The sequence below is a fragment of the Malus domestica genome, chromosome 08 (genome assembly GCF_042453785.1).
Source record: "Malus domestica chromosome 08, GDT2T_hap1".
NCBI lineage: Eukaryota > Viridiplantae > Streptophyta > Magnoliopsida > Rosales > Rosaceae > Malus > Malus domestica.
The window spans coordinates 27652135-27673182 of NC_091668.1; the positions used below are offsets into that span (position 1 = coordinate 27652135).

Sequence of the window (21048 nt, forward strand, 5' to 3'; positions counted from 1 at the left end):
AGACGTACGCAGTCACACAAGAAGTACTTATTTTACTTTATTTTTCAAAGAAACTTGGAATTAAGTTGGATTTTTTTTGGAGTGCTCTAGGTATCCGGTATCCCGAGTGTTTCAACCGTGCATAGGGAGACGTAGTAAAATTGCTTATAGATTAAATATTTTCACAACTAAGCTCTGTGTGTGAGTCTTAAAAGAGAGAGGAAAGGAGAGCTGATCGATTGGTGGTGTTGATGGCGGATTCAGAGGTTGGCAGGTTCCCATGCAACTCCTAACTCCAAGTTTGTTGTGGGACAGTCGGTGGTTATGCATGCTGGGCAGGGCAGGGCAGCATTCCTATGTGCTTTGACTTCTGTCCCAAGAAACAAAGAATAGAATTTGATTCTCTTGGGGAGAATAAAGTTGACGTTTCTTTCTTCATGTATGTCACTTGACTCAACAGTCAACATGAACCTTGTTGTTCCCCTACTGCAACTTACATTACTATCCATCTATACTTTAACCTAAACCAAGCTTCCAATCTAGGAATAGAGCTGGCAAAATGCACCTAATCCGTTAACACGACTCAATTTGCTCGCAAAATTTCAATTAACAGGTGAAGACTTAAAGGGCTGGATTAATTAACGGGTGGTGATTTTCCTTCAAATTTGAGCATTTTACATCTGCTCTCAAAATGTACCTAAGCCATTAAGACGACTCAATTTGCTGGCAAAATTTCAATTAACAAGTGAATCCTTAAGGGGCTGGCATCATAACGAGAGAACCCGTTAGCAACCTGTTGATTTTGGATGAACCCACGAAACCTATATAATCACCCATTAAAGAGGGTTAATTTCTTAATTTTCAAACCCCTATCTGAGATACTGAGAGAGTTTATAGTTTATTCCCTCTTACTCTGCCGACTCACTCTGCCCTATTCTCTCTCCCCGCCCTCTAACCTCTGCCTTCCGCCCTCTCACTCACTCTGGGCCACTCCGCCCTCCGTCCTCTCATGAATCACGATCTCTCACTCTCTGTCTCTAATTTACGCTGAAGAACAATACGAAGAAGCGGCAGCTCAAGCTCCCTCTGCGTTGAATCAATGGCAGTTGCGTGGAGAATCTAGAGGTACACGTTATGAATCAAAATTACTGACATTGCTTAGTAAAAAGCTATACAATATCTCCAAGCATGATTGATCGACGAGATAAATGTTCGAACCCAATGCCCTAATCGGCTCTAAGTCTTGGTGAGTTTTTGCAGACACCACACTTGCATACAATGCAGCCCTCATTCCGTTTCTCAAATACCACCCAAATATGCATGTCAACATCCAAACTTCACCCAGAAACAAAATTACATACAGGTCAACAGAGCTTCAAGGCTTCCATAACTTCAGTGTGCAGTCTTCGCCGTATGTAGCGACAATATTCCTGTGAGGATGATGGCTGATGCCAATTACCTCCTTTTCGTGGACCTGCATATCACAAGAGAGAGAACTTTATAAACTCTTCGGCATTCATGTATGCATTTTTAGGTTTTAACCAAACCACCATCAAAAGAGCATTTTGTAAACACAATAGAGAGCGTTATCCATGTGCAGTCAGATCTTGGCAAACAACCAACTGTGCAATCCCAGACGTCCACACATGCACACACCTACGGATGTGAATCGTGCAGGTCTCGTGGCCAGAATAGCTGGAATTAGAATGTGGCAAGAATTGCAATTATCCTATCCCTCCTTTTAATGTACGAGCCATTCAGGGATCAAAACAGACTGTCTTAAATTCGCCATATTTAGGACGAGTAGACCTTCAGAAAGATGTCATGTATGCTTATAGGTATATATAACAAAGATGTCACCAGATACCTCTATTAGTCTTTTACATGAGACGGGCATAGAAGGGGTCATCAACTAGTGAACTGATATTTCTCCTTCACACCTTATTTGTAAAAAGGTATGCAACTTAATCAATGTACACCTTGGAATATAGGGTTTCATGCCAAGCAGAAGGAATCTAATAAGATGTTTGCAACACTTTGAGCAATCAGATCTCGATCAGTGAAGCCACCAAAACTGGTTAGAAATACTAGAAGATCCATGTCTCAATGAAGTTTGAAAACACCAATTTAACTCAACCAAGGAAAAATCATCCCTAGATCATGTCAGTTGTCTTTTCAAAATCATCACTAGATCTTGATTACTGTGATTCCAGATGTGCAACAAGTATTTACGTTCTAAAGCCCTCGTTCTGTACCATCTCAATCTCCAACAAGATAAATACCACAACTAACAACATTGTCAATATTTATTTTGATTCCAGATATGCAACAATTATAGCATTACAAAGCCCTAATTCAGTACCAACTCAATCTTTATCAACAAAATACATACCTTCATTAGATGCTCTAAATTACCAGATTGGTGACTGAAACAGTACATATTCCTGCACATAGATGAAGTATTGGTAAGCATCCTCATGCTGATACCCATTGGCGGAAAAACAAATAACAGATAATGGCTCACTGTAGTGAGGAAGCCAAAGCATCTCTGAGATGCCATTTTAGAAAAGAAAAACTTCATCCATCCAATGATGTTACGAAAACAGAATAGTTCTCTTGAAGACGAGGAACAACACCGCATAGTGTATAAGAGATCTTTTGAATTTGGCGAGATTACACACATAACAGACACGGAAACATGCATATTAAGAATGTATACTAACATAGCCAAGTGAAATATGAGCATGATGAAAATTTGACATTTTATTTACCTGTCTTCACCAACACAGTAAATCCATTCCCCTTTTGGTGACACACAAGCTGACAAAAAATCTCCGCCTTCTTTTTTACCAGATGAAAAGCTCTTCACAACCTAAGCCATAATAATCAGACAAAGCTCAATAATAATAAATTCACAAGCACTTAACAATGAAACAAAAGATTTTGGCTTTAAAACATGAAAATATCCAAACAAACTTTAAGAAATGGATTGCTAAATACATTGCAACACCTTGAACAAAAATATGTAAAAACTAAGTTCTGCTCAAGTGAAAAATATATACCTGTCCTTGAAGTGTCATGACATAAATAGATGACGTCTTATTACATACAATGATGTGATCATTATTTTTTGGGTAAAGATGAACAGAATTCACAGAAGCATCACCTCCCTAACAGTTAAAACAAAAACCCACAAATTAGATACCGAAACAATAAAAGAAAAGGCAAATTTTCAAAGGAAATATAGCTAGGTTCCTCTAGCTCATGATATATAAAATATTAATTAAAGTAATAAAAAGGAATACCCTTAAAGGAGGAGGTGGCTTGAATGTCTGTAGACAGTCTGTAGTCTTCAAATCCCAGACCTAAAAAAAAAACATTTATGCCTCAGAAAATGGATACACGTTGCACAACAACAGCGTCAATGAGATACAAATAAATATCACAAGAAACTTACCTTGACTGTGCAATCGCTAGATGCAGTAATTACGCGAGCTCCATCACTAGTAAAGATTCCATCATTTACATAAGATGTATGCCCACGAAATTCTTTCAACATCTTCCCAGATTTTAGGCCATGGATTCTGCATCAGTCATAAACAGACGTCTTTAAAATAATAGCAAAGAAAATAAATAAATAAAAGGTTTCCTATATATATAAAGGAAAAAAGGAGGTGCGTGTGGGAGCCAATAATGCACTTTTTTACATTAAATCATAGTAACCAAAACATAAATGTAAAAACCTAGGAGATGCATGTTACAATGAGTGATGCATAACTGTTACATAACTAATACACTTCAATGGATGTCTTGATAATGAAAACGTAGGAACAGTCAAAACTTGAAGTTGAAGAAACAATATTAGTGATAAGAATAAATGTTTGACATATAAAGTAATAACTAATGTACTAATCTAGGAAACATATCCAACAAGAGATGTGAAAAAATACTTTGCAGTGCTGTCAAATGATGTACTAAGTAACTGGCTTCCATCCCGAGAGAAGGAAACACTGGTGACACCCCGTGAATGTGCACGTTCAAGACGGCGCAAGCACTGCCCAGTCCTAATACGCCAAACCTGTAAGAAGAATTTAGACAGATTGAGATCAGAAATAAATTCAATAAAATTGTACAACATATCAAAATTGAATTTAATCAACATATGCTAAATAGCAATATGGACAGGAACAAAAAAAATTACAACAAAATACTGCAAACTATCTTCTAGCTTCAAGTAAGATGCCAAATCATAATTACTGAACTTGGGCCTTATCTTGAACAAGAAAAAGGAAGCATACTCCGAAACCTCAACAAAAACAAGCATGAGTTATGTCATCATATACAATAAAATCTGACCTGAGGCAACCACACCCAAATAAATCACAAAACAAACAGAACATTTGTTTGAAATGAGCTGGGCTAACACCCCACAAACACCCCATACAAAAAATGTAATAACACAAAACAAAACAGATATTTAAATTTAGCGAGCAATACCACATATAGAACACCCATGTGAAACAATTACCAACATGTGATCATAACAAGAGATGAATCAAGTAAACAAATGTTTGGCTGTTGATCAATCTTTCCTAGCAATGACATAGTAATGCACTTTAACCTACAACTTGGAGATCTACTAATAGAACTATAATTAGAGCCAGAATTCAACATTAGAAACTCCATTTGTCACTCACTACGATTTCTGGAACTCCTAAAAGTGTCGTATTCACACCAAATTTGGCCGCTGACATGTGAAAATAAGGTTACACAGTAATGAATGGTTACAAAGCAGTGGGAGAATCATATGAAGGACTCTCTGACAGAAAGGTAACTACCTCAAACTAACATCAGTTTTAAAATCAATAGAGCAGCTGTCCCCATATTCAGATGGCAAGATTTGCTCCAATAAGTACTAGAGGGCACTGGTTTGGACTGTGAAAAGTATTTGCAGACGGGTGTGGGAGTAAATTTCAGGTAGAGATTGAAGGACTCTCTGATTATTTGGAGATATATATGGTCATACGATGGTTTCTAATGGGGAAAAAAAACATAAGAAAAATGTATGCGAATTTAACTTCTAGACTTCTAGTAGTAAAAACAAGAAAAGGATTCTTGCATCCAAGAAAACATGAACATAATTTACTTTGATCTTTCCATCTTGTGACCCAGATGCAATCATCTCTGAATCTCGGCTAAATTCAAGACAGAGGACAGCATCGTCGTGCATCATGAAAGTTTCCTGCAATATTGACAGCACATCAGAAAATGCAGAAGAAAACGGTCCGCTTAGATGAATGATACAATAAAATGTCGTCATACAAGGTGCAGAACATTAACAACTAAATCCAAGTTGCAAAAAAAAAAAACCAATTGAGTGATGGTCCATGTGTGTAGGCACACATGTGTGTAAAAGGACACGACAAGCAGGCCAGTTCCCAAATTGCATTCATCCAGAATTTTTTTAGAGGGTAAAAAACACAACATTATCCCCACTTCCAATAGCATGTTTCTTGTTCAGAACCAGTGATCTGTCATAATGGTCCAACTTTACGATTAATGAACCATACCATTGCAATGAAAAATATATTTTTATGCTTGTTATAAAGACATGACAAGCAGGTCAGTGCCCAGGTTACATATATATATATATATATATATATATATATATATATATATATTATTGTTGTAGAATGCATAAGACTCCGAAAAGAAAATAAATGCTCACATCAGCCTGGTACTGAAGATCCTTCTTGAGTTTCCCGCTTAAGTAATCCCACACCTAGAAGTGACACAAGCATTGGAAAAAAAAGGCATTCAAATTACACCAAATAATTTCATGTTAACAAAAGCATCTTAATCATATATACCTCAATAAATCCATCAACCGAGCAAGAGACAAGAAACTGCCCATCTGGTGAGAACCGGGCACATTCTGCATGACTTTTTGTCCCAAACTGCAGCAAAACACCACCAAAAAACAGATCAGAAATTCAGAAAGAAATTGTTCCAAATAATCAGGCCACTACTTTATATACATTAGTAAGATCTTTGTAATCTATTTAAATTTCTTCATAGGCCAATGCATGGCTAAAAGAACTACCATGGAAGATTGATGTTACTGTAGTCTCAGTTCCTAAATTCTGATTTAAAACGAAGTTCAGTATCCAGCATTAAGAACCCTGAACCCTAAACCAATAAAGGATATTGAACAATTTATCAAAATGATATATAGCTACATATAAATTCCTTGCCTTTATTGTGTGTGAAAGAGTTGTTGGATACAAGTCATCCACATCTTGTTTCATAGCAGCCGTTCCTCGAAATAAGTCAAACTGTGTTCCTGGGGGAAGCAATCCTGGATAATAAAAAAAAACTTAACGACATAAGTGACCGTTCCTGTTATTAAAAAGGGAATCTAATTAGAATATATTGATAGAGAAAGAACCAATACGAAGTGAACCAGAATTCCACTGCTTCAATAGAAGACTGATAACTTAAGCCTCGTTTGTTTGGCAGTAGGAATAGGAATTTGTTTCCTTTTCCATCAAAATTGGATGTTTAGTTAGCTTGGAATGGAAATAGAGTTATGGAACTAACTGGAATCAACTCCTTTCACTAGGTGGAATAGAAGTACAGATGGGAGGCTGGGATTTCTATTCCATACTTCTAAGGAATGTAATATTGAGAAAGTACCATCCCACAACGTATATATTACATGGATATATACGTGGGATTCCATCTGATTCATGCAGCTGGGATTTTTATTCCATGAAATGGCAAAATGTCTGACCTAGATCAACAACAAAAATCTCTGTTTCCTCACCTAACATATATGGAGAAAACTTCTTGGGACAGATAAAACTTGGTTTCAGTGGCACTAAAAATTCACCATGCATAAAAGTGAATCTGAATTTTACAGCCATAAAGGGTATCTATAACAAATAAAAAGTACCCATCTATGGAAAGGAAGAAAATAGAAGGGAGGGAGGGAAAAATAGTAAAGGACAAATGAATGGTAAGCAACATATCCACAAGAGGATAATTTTCAAAGAGAATCTCATGCCAAATAACCAACAAAACAAAATAACAGATGCAAAAGTTCACCTTGGTGCTGCTGCCACTTTAGAGCCTGACCAATTAAAGCCGTCAATCTTGATGGTGGCACTACAGTAACTTCCGCAGCAAGTGCTGAGAAATTCAAAAGAAAATAGAACTCGTCAAAGACAACAGAAATTTCAAAGAATAAAATTCAATAACAACTACTCAGATTTTTTCCTTTGATATCTACATTTTTTGTCAGATTTCAAAGTCTGACACCTCTGACTGTATCTCACATTTAAACTCTCCATACCTAGGGCCTGGTCTAAATCTATAAACAGGTACAATAAAAAATAAATAAAAGGAAATGCTGAACAGAAAATTAAGTAACAAGAAATCTTTGCTTTTCTTATGCATTATGCCATTGTATGACCATACAAGCGTTCAGTTCCTAGAAGTCTTCAGATGGCAAGCATATCAAACTTTTTCTCCCCAAACTATGAATTGAACCGTTATCTGAAGATTGAAGCCAATCCAAATTGTGCAGTTTATTTTTTCTTCTGGTAATTATGTTCCTTCGGTGATAAATTTTATCTCTAATAATAGAGAAGAGAATACCTGATGTGTTCATTGAGATTAAAAACCTACTGGAAATAATAAAAAGTTTAATTATAGAAGAGGGATGGAGTGAAACCTTGAGCAATTTGAGCACGCCGCTTTTCTTTGGTTGACTCTTGATAAGCCTGTTATAGATAACAAACCTTTAAGTTTCTGATAAAGCATCATACTGATTGAAGTGAAAGCACAACATACTCCAAGACAGTGGAATGAGCTAGTAGCAAATAATCTAATTTGATGGCATTACAGAGACCAATAATGTGGTGCATCATTAGTTCTGGAGTGCTGAATGTTGTTTAAGACCTTCAGGTTTGCAACCTTCAGGTGTTTGTGAGCTTCAGGTTTTTGGGACCATCAGGTGCTTGGGAACCTTCAACTGACTAACATGTTTTTCGCAGGAATTCATGGCACAAATTCCCATAGTAGACCGCAATAAAGAAAGAAAAGTAGAAATTTTTTCTTACTATGACCAATAATACAGTAACTAATGAGTCAAATGATTATACCAAAGCTATTTTCATACCTCATTTGGATCAAAATATGTTCTGACAAGGAGGTGCTCTAGTCGCAAGAATCTTTCGGGTTGTTCTTGCTTCACTACACCCATTACCTGAGTCTGTCTTAAGATAGCACGAGCAGTATCCAATTCTCGAAGTTCAATCATTTCCAGTACAATCTACACAATTCATAAGAAAGGAAAGATCATACCGTGAGCAGAAGAAAACATACAAAAATTACTTCATTGTCAGTCCATTCAAATTAACTTTCACAGAAGTAAAGCAATGTAGCAAACTGAATCTGGCAGAGGTATCACAGCGATCATACTAACATTTAGGGCTAAAGAAGACAACTAGTTTACCCAAAAAAAAAAAAAAGGAGACACAACTCTGCAACCCATATTAACACCAACTGAAAAATCCATATGTATGAAGTACAAAGACGGCGTTGATATAGGGGAAAAAAGTATCCAACCCCACTATGAACAAATAAAACAAGTACAAACACAACTTTGGTTTATGGAAAATGATCTGAATTCCCTTAGTGTCATTCATTCTCATGACAATGAATCTGTTTATAACCAACAGAATTAGAAGCTACTTGTCCCAACAGTAGTAGAAATTTTAAAATTGTTGGCTCGTCTTACATCACTACTGATCTGATCCATCTGTCATGCAAAGGGTTCTAGAAATAAGAACTTGACAATGTTATTTGAGCATCTAGACAATGGCTTGGCCTGGTATATTTCTATGCGCCCACACGTTTTTGTTGGGACAATTTTCATATTCAATATTTCAAATTAAACAGAATATGTTTCCACCCTACACTATCAATACAATTCTATTGCTGACTTCAGAATACCTTAAGCTACTTTCTCCTCTCAAATGAGTCATAACTAGTTCCTCACTAATATGCCTTTATACATGGGATGTGACACTTGAAATACTTTCCTATATCAGAAATATACTCTCTATTTTCTACAACTAAACAAGACGTGCATTGTCGCTTATATCCTACACTTTGATCCTCACTCTAATCTCGGTAGCAATATTATGCATCCTACAAGGAGAAGTTCTCTCATATAGTATTGACACATCAGACAAAACATAACGTATAAGAAAGCGACCCCAAGCCAACCTTTTGGTCACAAATGAGCAACAATTCCGTTGCGCCAAGGCTCACCCTCATAAACCATAATGTATATTAGAAAACACATACACACACAGAGACAAAAAAGACTAGCCCTACATGAATCATATTCAATAGAAATAACACTGATATCAAGCATTATATATCATGACTGAGCTTCTAATTTGAAGAATATGCAAAGCAACATTGTTCATACGTCACAGCAGCAAAAGTTGAACAGTTGTGTAAACATCGGAAAGTGAAAGGACTAAAATCAGGCTTGAAATATACATATAAAAAAGGTAAGTACTGTTACACACCTGCTCGTACAAATCCTCCAATTTGTTCCTGGGAAGCTTAAGTTGAGCCACTTGAGGCAAAATTGCATCCCACCTTCCACTATTTATGTCAGAAACAAACGTCTCAACGCTGTCGACAGTGTTCAAAGATACCTGGCACTCACTCTGCAATGTTTGAAACGTTTGGTGCAAAGAATTCTCTTTGCAAAATTGAAGCACAATCTTGATGACACTGAAAAGGGAGAAAAACAAACCAGATTTACGACATCGAATTTTCTAGTACACTCAAACAGTACAACGTTGTAGTCTCACTAAATCTTTCGCAAACACGTCTCTACCCCTGTTACCGAAAGCCAACATATCCGAAAAAAAGTAGAATTTCCCAGAATTTTCCAGACATTGTTTTTCTTTGAAACAAACAGAATCCAATGATTACCAAAGAAAAACAAACAAAACCCAGTTTAACCTAACTTCACCCTGCTCTGCTCTACTCCCCCATTTGTCAGCCCAGAAAATAACACCAGAGTTTGAATTGAGCCCTAGAAAAACATAAACATAGGATTTGTGTGTGTGCAATACAACGTTAAAGAGAAGAAAAAAAAATCGAGCAACTTGAGAAGAAAACGTACTCTCGAGCTTCAATTTCTAAGGTGGACATCTCGCCGACGAAGTTTCAGTGGGGAAGGATTCAGAGAGAGACAGGGAGAGCAGGGTTTGCAGTGCCGTCTGGGAAGAAGAAGAAGAAAGAGAAAGTCGGGTGGGGTAAAGAAACTGGTGTAGTTCCGGCGGGTGAGGGCTGCTTCAAGAAGGCGGAGGGAGCGAAGGGAAGGGGAGGGAGATGGAGTAAAGTGTAAAACACAGTTTTTGTAATTGTGTTGAGGCCCCAAAATTAATTTATGTTAATTGACAGAGACATGGACATAAATGTCTTTTTATACACTTGTGAGCGAGGGTTTTTTAATCATGGGCGCTACGCATACTTAAAAATGTCTTGTGTTAATTGTTTTTTATTATGATTTTCAAGATATTGTTGTAATGTATTGTGTAAGTGAGATACTTTTTCTTTATCATGCACGTTTTAAAATTTTGTCATTTTTTTTGTTTTTATTTTGCGCAAAGTACTAAAAATTTATCATTATTAAAATTGTTATCTATTAAGAATCACCATGATTAATTGGAATTAAGCAAGATTGTATACCACATTCCGTATAAATACACTTTGTTGGCGAATTATCGAGCCATTTTGTGATTGATCACAACTTCTGCATCATCTATTTAACAGCAGACCTAGCGATCAATTAGTCGACATAATGGTCAATATGCTTTTCATGTCCTTACAGACAATTTCCACATCATCTATTTACCAACAAACCTAACGGTTAATCATATATAAGTTTTAAATTAATACAGTTTTAAAAACTTATTGTGTAAAATGCTAATTCTGAAACCTTGTGACCATTAGTCTCAAAATTACCACCAAACTTAGAGGGTAAAATTTAATCAACACAAAATAAAATACATTCAATAAAGAGTAGTGATGACTCAATAACAAATCACACCATAATATTATGCATATCATTAAATTACCTTACAATGCACTTCAATAGCAATACCATATTGTACAATACAACAATATACATGCCATATTGTCAGCCATAGATAGCTAGATGATTCTTAGTAACATTTATTTATGAAATTTTTTAAACCACACCACACACTTGGCAATAAGAATACTAAACCATTACATAAAGCAGAGTTACTTCTCTAAAACTCATATATACCATTTGGTATGGTTAGTGGATATGTGTTGTCAGTTGCTATTGGCATAAAGTCATTAGGTCCAGTGTTCACTTCAATCTGCATAAAATAAATAAATATATTTAAGATCAATGAGTTAGAAAGTAAAATTTAGTACTTTTACAAAAGTAATTGTAACAACAATGCTTTAATTATATCTAGCTTTGGCCCCTCGATTGGTATTTTGAATTTGAATAATGCTATGAAGATTAAATTTGTAGACAAATTTATAAACTAAAATGATATGGAAGTTGATAATTAGATTATTACTTAAGCGTTGATAAATGTGCTCATTTCCTATTAATAAACGTGCTCATTTCTTATTAATGAAATATCATTTAATTTGTAAATTTTGTCTACAAATATAATCTTCCTAACATTCATCTTTGAATTTATCCCCAATCATTTAACACTTTGTCACTTTGGTCTTGACGTCAAAGTCTGAATTTTTTTTGAAAAATTTTATTTGAACTCATGTAACCTCTTTTTACACCCAACTTACTCTCTTCACCCATATTGTTTTTTATTAAACAATTAATCTCTCTTTAAACCCAAATTTATTACCTAAACTACCATCTCAAACTCAATTAAAAATTTTAAGTTATCTTTATAAAATAACATATGTAATTGAAGTTATTTTTTTTAAAGAGGTGTCCTTGCCTCACCCCCCTCTCCCCACTAGCATTTTCATGGCTACTTTTTTTTTTCTTTCTGCTACCAAACCCAGACACTTGTCTTTTTTCTTTCTACTGATGTGCATAAGCAACAAATCGACCAATTTATCCCCTTATATTAATCAACAAGCAATGAAGTTTATAATCTAAAAACATTGGTAAGAAGTTTTTTCTTAGAATTTTTCAAATGTAGAAAGTTTAAAAAATCATTTGGGATAGATGAAAAAAAATTGAAACCCAAATACTCATCTTCTAAACTTTTAAAAAAATTAAAATCAAACGAACAAAATATTCATAAATTGAGTCATACCTTAGTTGTATAAAGAGGTTATATGGGTTCAAATAAAATTTTCCATTTTTTTTTATTATTTTGGGGAAAAATAACTACCCGCAATGTATTTACTTAATCAGCCTCTTTTATTTCGTTCTAAATTAAACATAGAAATTCGGTTAAAAAGTTAGATAAGTATATACAATATATGGGGTATTTTTACTCATAAATCTTGCCAAAAAAGGGTAATTGGCAGATGATCAAATTTCAACAAATTGAATTGGCAGACAAATTGAAAATTTGGTAATAATTAGCGATAATAGCTACAATTTACCATAAACTTTAGTAACAATGTTGATTACCTTATCTTGAAGAAACTTATTTGCAGCTGCCAGAATTCCTTCCTTCAAAATATCAATTTAATTATTTGAGAAGATTAAAAAAAGCAAGGCAACAATATTATCAATAAACATAAAATTTCAATCAATTATCCAAAATTAAAAGTTGAAATTTTATAAAGGCCATGAATGTGCCCACTCAAGTGGCATTTGATGGATATGATAATGATTCCTAGGTTTATTCTTCATGAAGTAACAAAAAACAAATGAAGTCAAGTTGTAGTGCCAAAAACTTTGGAGGCCATGAAGAGCTCTCTTCCAAAAAAAAATTGGTGTTGCATTTGGACCAGTGATTTTCAAGTACCAAGGGAGTTAGGCAACATTAGTGAAAAGAAATAGTGCACTCTAAAACACTAGATATAGGAATTTGAGAGCAACTCCAGTCATGTTCTCTATTTTTTATAGCTCAATTTACTAAAAAGAGAGAGAAGTTATTTTTGAAGTTGTCTAACAAAGTTTTACTCCATAATTTAGAAAGTCACAATGACTATGAGTTGATAGGAATTTAATTATTTATAGATAATAACACTTAAACGTGGAGCATTTAATTACATAAACCCACTAGGAGCTCATTTCTCCCTCCTTAGATTTAGGAGCTCTTAGAGGTATCCCACCTTAGGAAGTGATAGGAGCATAATTGGAGTTATTTTTTTTAAATCATCTTTATAATCTTATGCTTATTCAAAGAGAAATGACAACCACGCACCATTTTTCTTCTCCTATTCACCTCTTTATTTATAATAACTGAATTGAATCAATCAAGTAAAACCAATGAACATGATTAAACAGTGTGATTATTATTTTCCTATAAACAGAGAGCTCTAATCTAATAACATAAATCAAAGTGTCGATCCAATTAAACTTATAAACTACTATGGTAGACATCTCCAATTGCATCCCCGCTCGCTCCCCTTCTCATTGATATAATATTAAAAACTTAGCAAAAAGAACGGAAAGAAACTATTGTGCCAAACTGTTTTGGAACATTGATGGATCTTATCTAATGAAATTGATGTATGTACTAACATCTCCAGCATTATATACAATACAACACCAATGCATGATCTCATCAAAAAGTAAGTAGGGAGTTTGGAGAGCAAACTTACCGAGTTCCTCAACAGCTGGATCTCTTGGAACAAAATGTCCATCTGCACACATAACATGAATTAACTGTTGCTTAGAGGTAATTTATGGATTGTGATAAATAATAATAATAATAATGTAAGTGATGGATAAAAACGATACCTTTGCCGAGCGGACATGATAAATCCACGTTTCAAGATGTTTTTCAAGCACTTGTAGTTCATCCAAAGTCATTGTCCCGGCACCTCCATCAAACATATACCTATAATGTTTTCATATGTAATCCAATTCCCTTAAAACCAAAATTACAACCATTACCAAACTAATCATACCTAATTAACCTGTTACTACGTATGATATGTTTGAAAGTTTGCTTCTCCAATTCATAATCTTTGAGTTAAATTAATTTAAACCACATGCCTTTTTCCTTTTTTGGTAAAATAACTAGACTTTTTGTGAGTATATCGATATTTTTACACTAAGGGGAGGGGGAGTTCGGCTAAGTCATACAATGGGCAGCCTAATTTGGTATGGAATTCGCCTTATCCACGAGATTCGAACCTAAGACCTTTTACTTCTAAGCGAAGAGGAATACCACCAGACCGTAGTACTGAGTGGCAAAATAACTAGACTTTTGACTCTGCTAGATTTAATTGTACTCCAGAAAACCTATTCGATATAGTTCAAGAAATGGAGTGCTTTATATAAGGGTCATAATTACAATTTGGTACATTGAAATTTACCAGATATTTGATTGTATTTGTGTTCTGGGTTCGAAACTTCATCTTCCCTAAATTAATGTAATAGTTCCCCCTACCCCTTCATACTTTTTTTATATTAAATGGATTTAGCTCTATATATATTATTGTCATATATAATTGTTAGAAATATATATGGATACAATCACATGCAAATATAAGTTCTATATATATATTGATGTCATCATAATAAATAAGATCATATAATTTTACTTTGTAATACCTGAGACCTTTTTGTAGTATTTCAATCTCCTGTTTCATCCAGTTAATCTCCTTTTTCGCATCCTATATACCAATACAATAAGGGAATTCCAATTAGGTTTAGAAGGAAGAAGAAAAAAATCGTAGATGGCATCCATGTAAATATGCCCTAAGTCAATCAAAAGGATTGTAATTATCGTAGATGCACCATGTAGGGTTTCATTTCTACTTCCCTAATAGATGAGATGAAAGATAACATAAAGTAAGAAATACATTAATTAATTACAAAGTATAATACTTCTGTTCACTCATGAAAAAACTTGTTTGTCCCCCACTTATGATTAACATATTTTTTACCATAAGAACTTCATAATTACAATCGTTCAAACTCTTTATTATTATCTAAAAATCATATCTGCAAAAAATTATTCAATTTGGAGATCATTTAGTCATCCATGCATTTCAAAGCAATCGACATTTTTGTTGCCAAGTAGCATTCCTCATTATGAACCATTCATTTGTTAGATACATATGAATATCTAAATAATCTCTAGATTGAATGATGTTTTGTAAATATGATTTTTAGATGATGATAACACTACAAGAATTGTAACTATTATGGGCATTAGATTACATGCGGATATGTGGATTTGCCTCTATTAATCTTCATTAGGAGCAGAAATAAATATTTGCCTCTATTACTACTTTTAGATGCGTTAAAAATGCGTCTATTAAAATTTAGATATTAAAGGCGGATAAAGCCTCTAATATATATTTTTTTAATTTAATATACATTTCTAAATTCAACATATATTTTCCAAATTTAATAATTTCCATTAGGAGCGGATGTGAATATTTATGCCCTTATATTTAATTATTTTGTATATTTCCTTAACGTAATAAATAAAAGAAATCATCATAACCCTATTTCTCTGATAACCGCACATCAATCTCCCCTATTTTCTCCTCCTTTCAAGGCACAAACTTCCCCATCTCCCTTTTCCTTAATCTTTCTTGTCCTGCTCTCTCTTTCTTTTCGAGATATTTTTTCTCTTATTCCCTTCTCCATTGCTTCTTAATATTGCTACCTTTCAGTATTGTTTGATTAAATATTTTTTCTCTCGATCTGCTATTTAGCAGGTATATTTGAAGGGGTGTGAAGAATTTGAAGTGAAATTGGTTATAAATCTCTTGGATGATGAATTTCATCATGAATCCAGATTGGATGAATTAGGTTTGATTTTTCTGTTTGTTTTGCAGGTTTTGTATGCTATTCGTATTGCGATGGGTAGATGTTTATCCTCGTTTCTTTTCATGTGAGTTCTACTCAAACAGTGTTTTCATTATATTGCATTAATTTTATCTGTTTATATGATTTTGTTTTTCTTGTTTGTGTGAAAATGTTGTTACCCAGAAATAGATCAAAGAATGGATCATGGAAGAAGCATCATTTTGGTGTATTTGTAGAAATTGATCATGGAAGACGCATCATTTTGTTGTTGGGAATCAAAAGACCGGGTGTTGCGCGACTTTGTGGCATGGCAGGTTAAAATTAAATACTGATGCGGCATGGCAGAAGGAAACAAAGGTAGGTGGAGTAGGTTGGGTCCTGCGCGACTTTGCAGGAATTCCAAAGATGGTGGGAGGAAATGGTGGGGAGTACTTCTTGTCATCAGATATGGCTGAGGCGGCAGCCATAAGACATGGGATGCAGATGTGTGTTTTAAGGGGATTTCATGCGTCCGGGGAGGTACTGGAGGTGGAGTCTGATTCGAAGGGATTGGCTCAAATGTTAAATAACGAGATTCAAGCTGATGTGTTGATAGTGGTCTATTTAGTTGATATTTGGAATATAATGCAGTCATTCCAATCGGTGAAGTTTATTTTTACCCCTTGACAATGCAATCGTGTAGCCTATATGATGGTGGCGTACGTTCTTAAGCATGGTGAGAGCTATGGTTTGGATGAATTAGGACCTCAATTTTTGTTTAATGTTCCAGGAGAAGATGTAAATGTTTTCATTCGTATTTGATAATTAATACAATTCTATCCTTTGACAAAAAAAAAAAAGACCGGGTGTTGATTAGATATAAGTTTTGCTAGAGTCCCTTATGTACTACTTTCTGGTTTTTATTTGTATTTATCCATCATGTGTCGATCGAAGTTTAATCTTGTATATCTAAAGAGTTTTGAATGAATAGTAAATTTTGATTCTACTTTTGATGGTATTGATTCCAGATGATGTATTATATTTGAACCAAACAAATTTAGGGGCTTTTAGATCCAGGTCCAAAAACATAGAAAGTTTTTAAGAGTAAGTCTAGTTAATAAATTATATGTTTTTATTTCTTTTATACTCATTTTATATTTTCTAAAAATATTAAAAATCAATTAAAATCTTTTAATATTATGCATTTTTCAACTCCAAAATTTCTAATTCATATCTTATAACAAAAAAATTAATATACTAACATAAATCTATCTGCAAAACATTATACCCTAACTCAAGTAGCAAATATATGAATGTATATTATACCTATAAGTGAGATATAAAACCTAACTAAAAGGTAGAAAAAAACATAATATACCTACAAGCAAGATACATTAATTTGTGATAGGTTGACTATGAAAAAGAATTTGTCATATAGGTAGATAAATACAATTAACCTGTGATATAGGTTGATTATTAAAATTAAAATAAAATCTATAAATGGGTTAAAGCACGAGGAAGAACAAGAAATAACAAACAAATAAATAAAAAGAAATAATCAAAGAGATAATTAGGAAGAAATTTGATTTTTACAATAAATTTTTTCATTTAAGAGATAATTATTGATAATAAAATAATTAAACTTAAAGAATTGGACCTATTCTAATAAATTGGACTATTCCTACTATTGGCTTAAAAAATTGGAGTTATATTAAGTTTCCCCAAAAATTTAACAGGAAAGAAACCTATTAATAATATCATTTATGGGGAATGAAAACGTTTTTCAATTAAAACAGGTCCAATTATTTATTTATAGCATTAAAATTTAATATTTGTTAATATTATTAATACTAGTATTTGCCTACACACTTTATGTGTATGAACATATTTTTTCAGAAAATGAGGAGAGAGGGAGAGAGAGAGAGAGAGAACGGGGGAGTGGGAGGTTTTTGGTTTTGGGTTATTTATTTATTTATTTAAATATTGGAGGTATTTTAATATCACCTGTTGATGAGACTTCAATAAAAAAACAGTAAAATTTGGACCTGTGAAATTACATTATTGCTTATCATTTTTTTTTTGTGATAGAAGATTAATTTGTCTTTTCACATTTTTTTGATTGACAAAAAAGATTTTATTAATTAGTAGAGATCATAATAATACAATAGGGGCAGAAATAATCATAATTATTGCTTAATTGCTTAATTATTGCTTAATTGCCAGCATGGCATCTAAAACAGTAGGAGCGGAAATAATCATAATTAGGTGCGTAAACAGTATTAGTGACGCCACTTTTAGAGGCGATTATGTTATTCGCCACTCCTTCTTTTTTGGGGCGAAAATCTATGATAAATGCCCCTAATAATGTTTAATAGATGCCAATAAAATTGCCTCTAATACTTACAATTCTTGTAGTGTAAAGAGTATGATCAATTGCAATTATGAAGTTTCTACTACGTACGTTAATTAAAAGTGAAGGAATAAGTAGGTTTCCCCCCGAAGGAACACAAGCATTATCCAATTAGAAATATGTATTCGTACGTAATGTCATATATACATGCATACATGAACATGAGTGGTTAGCTATGTATTAAAATACTAGTTAACACTTGAGTTTACTGTACTCGCATATATATGTGTGCATATTTAGTTTGTATTTATTTGTATATTCAAGATTCCTGCAATTAGGTGTCTGATATTGTTTGGCCTTTCAAAAAGAAGTTGTGATTTGAGGAACATTGTCATGTATATATGTGCTATTTTGTCTATGTTTTTTCTTTTAATTTTTCTAGCTAAGCGTGTATGTTGTGCATTTAGTTAATTTTTGTAATCTTGTAAGAATCATTCATAACCAGCATCTGATGCTGCACTAGCTTTAGGAATAATAATGAATGGCATGGACAGAGCCAATGAAGGCTCATTGGGGGCAGATGTCTTCACTCAAGTAATTCGTTTGTTAAATTGCAAAATACAGTTATAAAATATACACGTTATTTTTGAAGTAAATATAGTATCTAATATCCAACATACATTCATTCTACTTCAGTCCATATCAAATATTATATGAGCAAAAGTGCTCTTGTTCTGTCATTCAAACCTACAAACCCCTCTCCCCCGCCTATGCGTAGTAAAATTTTTCTCATCACTTTGCCACTTTCCACTACTAGTTTGAAATTTTTGTAACGTTGAGATTGTGATACATCATTATTTGAAATCACCCCTATTATTATATTGGGTATAAGCCATTCTACAATAAGATCTTCTTAGTTGTTTTTCGGATTGCCCCCACTAAGAGAATTTTCTAGCTCCGTCTCCGAATGACAATAATATTCGTGTGCGTGTGTTCTCCTTAGAACTATGTGCATATAACATGAGAATTATTTTTTGATATAAATAAATATGAGAATTATTCAGTGTGATGAAACAAATAAATGACATAAATTGGAAAAGAAGTGACAAATTAAACAGAAAGACGTATTGTACCAGAGTTTGTGTTTCCATGGTTTGCTCTGTCTGAGGTGCTGGGGTGGACTTCATCTTCATGTACCTCTCAATAAGCCCTTGCATGCTTCTGCCATAATAAATAACAAAGCAATATCAATCAGAGTTAATCTAAAAGCTAGATTTCTTAAAATTAATACAATATTAGTTCCAATTCTATTAATTTTTTGTAAGAGTACATGCACACCACTTAATTATAGGGCGTTTGAAACTATCTGCTAAACATTATACAGATACATTATTATTATACAGAAATAGGTAGAGAGAGCTTGAGACCCTTTGGTGGCTAGTTCAAAGAGCTTTCCATGGGAGGAGAAAATGAAAACTCCAATCTCAGCATCACACAGCACAGACAGCTCCTTAGCCTTCTTCAGAAGCCCTGCCCGGCGCTTGCAGAAAGTAACCTGCCTGTGCACCATGTTCTCGATCCTCTTCATCTGAACCTTTCCACGAGCCATATCGACCAATCGATATATCAAAAGTTAAAGTGTATATATGGCTGATACAGAAATTTGGTGGCTGTTTAATTTCCTCTGCAGACAACCTCCCACTAGTTTGAACTAGCTTCGAGGTTGTTGCAATCCTTCTCTCTCGGAACTTAGAACTGACGTACGGTTTGCCTCTAAATATCAAGAGCTTAGTGCCTTATATAAGCTTACTTGGATTCCAATCTATATCTTCAACCGATGATTAAGAATAATGCGCACCTACTTTCACAAATCACCGAGCTTTGTTTATCATTTAATTAGTTTAACCTTTCACATAATCATCTCTCTTTATTCTATCATGCTCTCTGTCTCCAACGGAATTTCAATCCCCCCATTTCACAAAGTTAATCACATTACCCCACATTGTCTATCAATGGTTAATTTAGTCATTACCTTATAATATATAGTATATGAATCCAGCACAAACAAAACCTTTCTCTGCAGGCTCCCTACTACTTATATGTGAAACGCAAACTAATAAAGTCTCTCGCTACTTACATTTATTGGATCACGTTACTTGGAAGCTAGATCTTTAATTACCACATTAAAACTGATTATTCCTACATTAATTAGTGTGTTCACTAGTTAGGTGAATTCATCTAAGAATTCTGTTAACTTCTAGGCTTAGATTAGAATTACTTGTTCATCTCGTTGTTTTGTAAACCAAGAACTTATTTGTACTCTAAAACACTAACTTCTGTAAACATGTCAATACTAAATCATCCAATTCTCTAAATTCTAGAATCACTCTATTAAAAAGGTGAAATATAGTATGTCACGCTTATCTCATTGGTAGGCCAACACATTGGATGGCCATTGCAGCACTGGATTTGGTATCCTCGGTGACCAATGACCATTCAACAGTCTCTCAGCTGAAGGAAAAGTGTATTTGTGGGACAGTTGAAGTCTAGTCAGCATGCAATTTGTAAGCCCTTTTTTTTTTTTCATGTGATGCTCATCAATCTCTCTAATGAACCAATGAGCTGCCCATGTTGGGTTGTTAGCTTTTGCCTCTTCCTTTTTCCACATCCCTTTGGCCTTCTCTTCACCCATTTGCCTTTGTTTTTGTGACAAACCCTTGCATGGTTTAAAGCCTTCCAAGCT

At 34.0% G+C, this 21048-nt stretch overlaps 2 protein-coding genes and 1 long non-coding RNA gene across 4 annotated transcripts; 1 reads left to right on the plus strand and 2 right to left on the minus strand.

Annotated features, from left to right (window-relative positions):
* Positions 1–1111: 1111 nt before the first annotated feature.
* Positions 1112–10468, minus strand: LOC103441800 (suppressor of mec-8 and unc-52 protein homolog 1-like). The gene is made up of 17 exons (XM_029107298.2): positions 10418–10468; positions 10193–10241; positions 9585–9795; positions 8162–8314; positions 7715–7763; positions 7087–7170; positions 6234–6337; positions 5850–5936; positions 5708–5761; positions 5126–5221; positions 3930–4057; positions 3437–3563; positions 3285–3344; positions 3042–3149; positions 2751–2851; positions 2372–2423; positions 1112–1453 (listed from the first exon to the last, which is right to left on the minus strand). Exons 2-17 carry the CDS (start codon positions 10219–10221, stop codon positions 1355–1357), a joined length of 1542 nt encoding a protein of 513 aa, XP_028963131.1. The 5' UTR covers positions 10222–10241; positions 10418–10468; the 3' UTR covers positions 1112–1354.
* A 648-nt stretch (positions 10469–11116) lies between these two features.
* LOC103410982 (agamous-like MADS-box protein AGL12) lies at positions 11117–20088 on the minus strand. 2 transcript variants are annotated; one of them, XM_008349627.4, is made up of 7 exons: positions 19733–20088; positions 19439–19526; positions 14768–14829; positions 13949–14048; positions 13810–13851; positions 12668–12709; positions 11117–11420 (listed from the first exon to the last, which is right to left on the minus strand). In XM_008349627.4, the coding sequence occupies exons 1-7, from the start codon at positions 19912–19914 to the stop codon at positions 11328–11330; spliced, it is 609 nt and encodes a 202-aa protein (XP_008347849.3). In that variant the 5' UTR covers positions 19915–20088; the 3' UTR covers positions 11117–11327. The 2 variants fall into 2 exon arrangements, with proteins under 2 accessions (XP_008347849.3, XP_008347850.3); XM_008349628.4 differs by having other exon boundaries at positions 13810–13873.
* LOC103410981 (uncharacterized) lies at positions 15722–16297 on the plus strand. The gene is made up of 3 exons (XR_525467.4): positions 15722–15885; positions 16006–16061; positions 16160–16297. It is a non-coding gene; the product is annotated as an uncharacterized lncRNA (long non-coding RNA).
* Positions 20089–21048: the final 960 nt, after the last annotated feature.

What these genes read in the sequence shown, in the direction of transcription:
- LOC103441800 (XM_029107298.2), bottom strand. Translation starts at nt 10,221, where the DNA reads ATGTCCACCTTAGAAATTGAAGCTCGAGA. An exon ending in CTAGCGATTGCACAGTCAAG is followed by an intron (nt 3,345 to 3,436) that starts GTAAGTTTCTTG and finishes TTTTTTTTTTAG; the next exon opens with GTCTGGGATTTGAAGACTAC. An exon ending in ATTTAGAGCATCTAATGAAG is followed by an intron (nt 1,454 to 2,371) that starts GTATGTATTTTG and finishes TGTGATATGCAG; the next exon opens with GTCCACGAAAAGGAGGTAAT.
- LOC103410982 (XM_008349627.4), bottom strand. Translation starts at nt 19,914, where the DNA reads ATGGCTCGTGGAAAGGTTCAGATGAAGAGGATCGAGAACATGGTGCAC. An exon ending in CCATGGAAACACAAACTCTG is followed by an intron (nt 14,830 to 19,438) that starts GTACAATACGTC and finishes ATTGGTATATAG; the next exon opens with GATGCGAAAAAGGAGATTAA. An exon ending in ATCATGTCCGCTCGGCAAAG is followed by an intron (nt 13,852 to 13,948) that starts GTATCGTTTTTA and finishes TTATGTGTGCAG; the next exon opens with ATGGACATTTTGTTCCAAGA.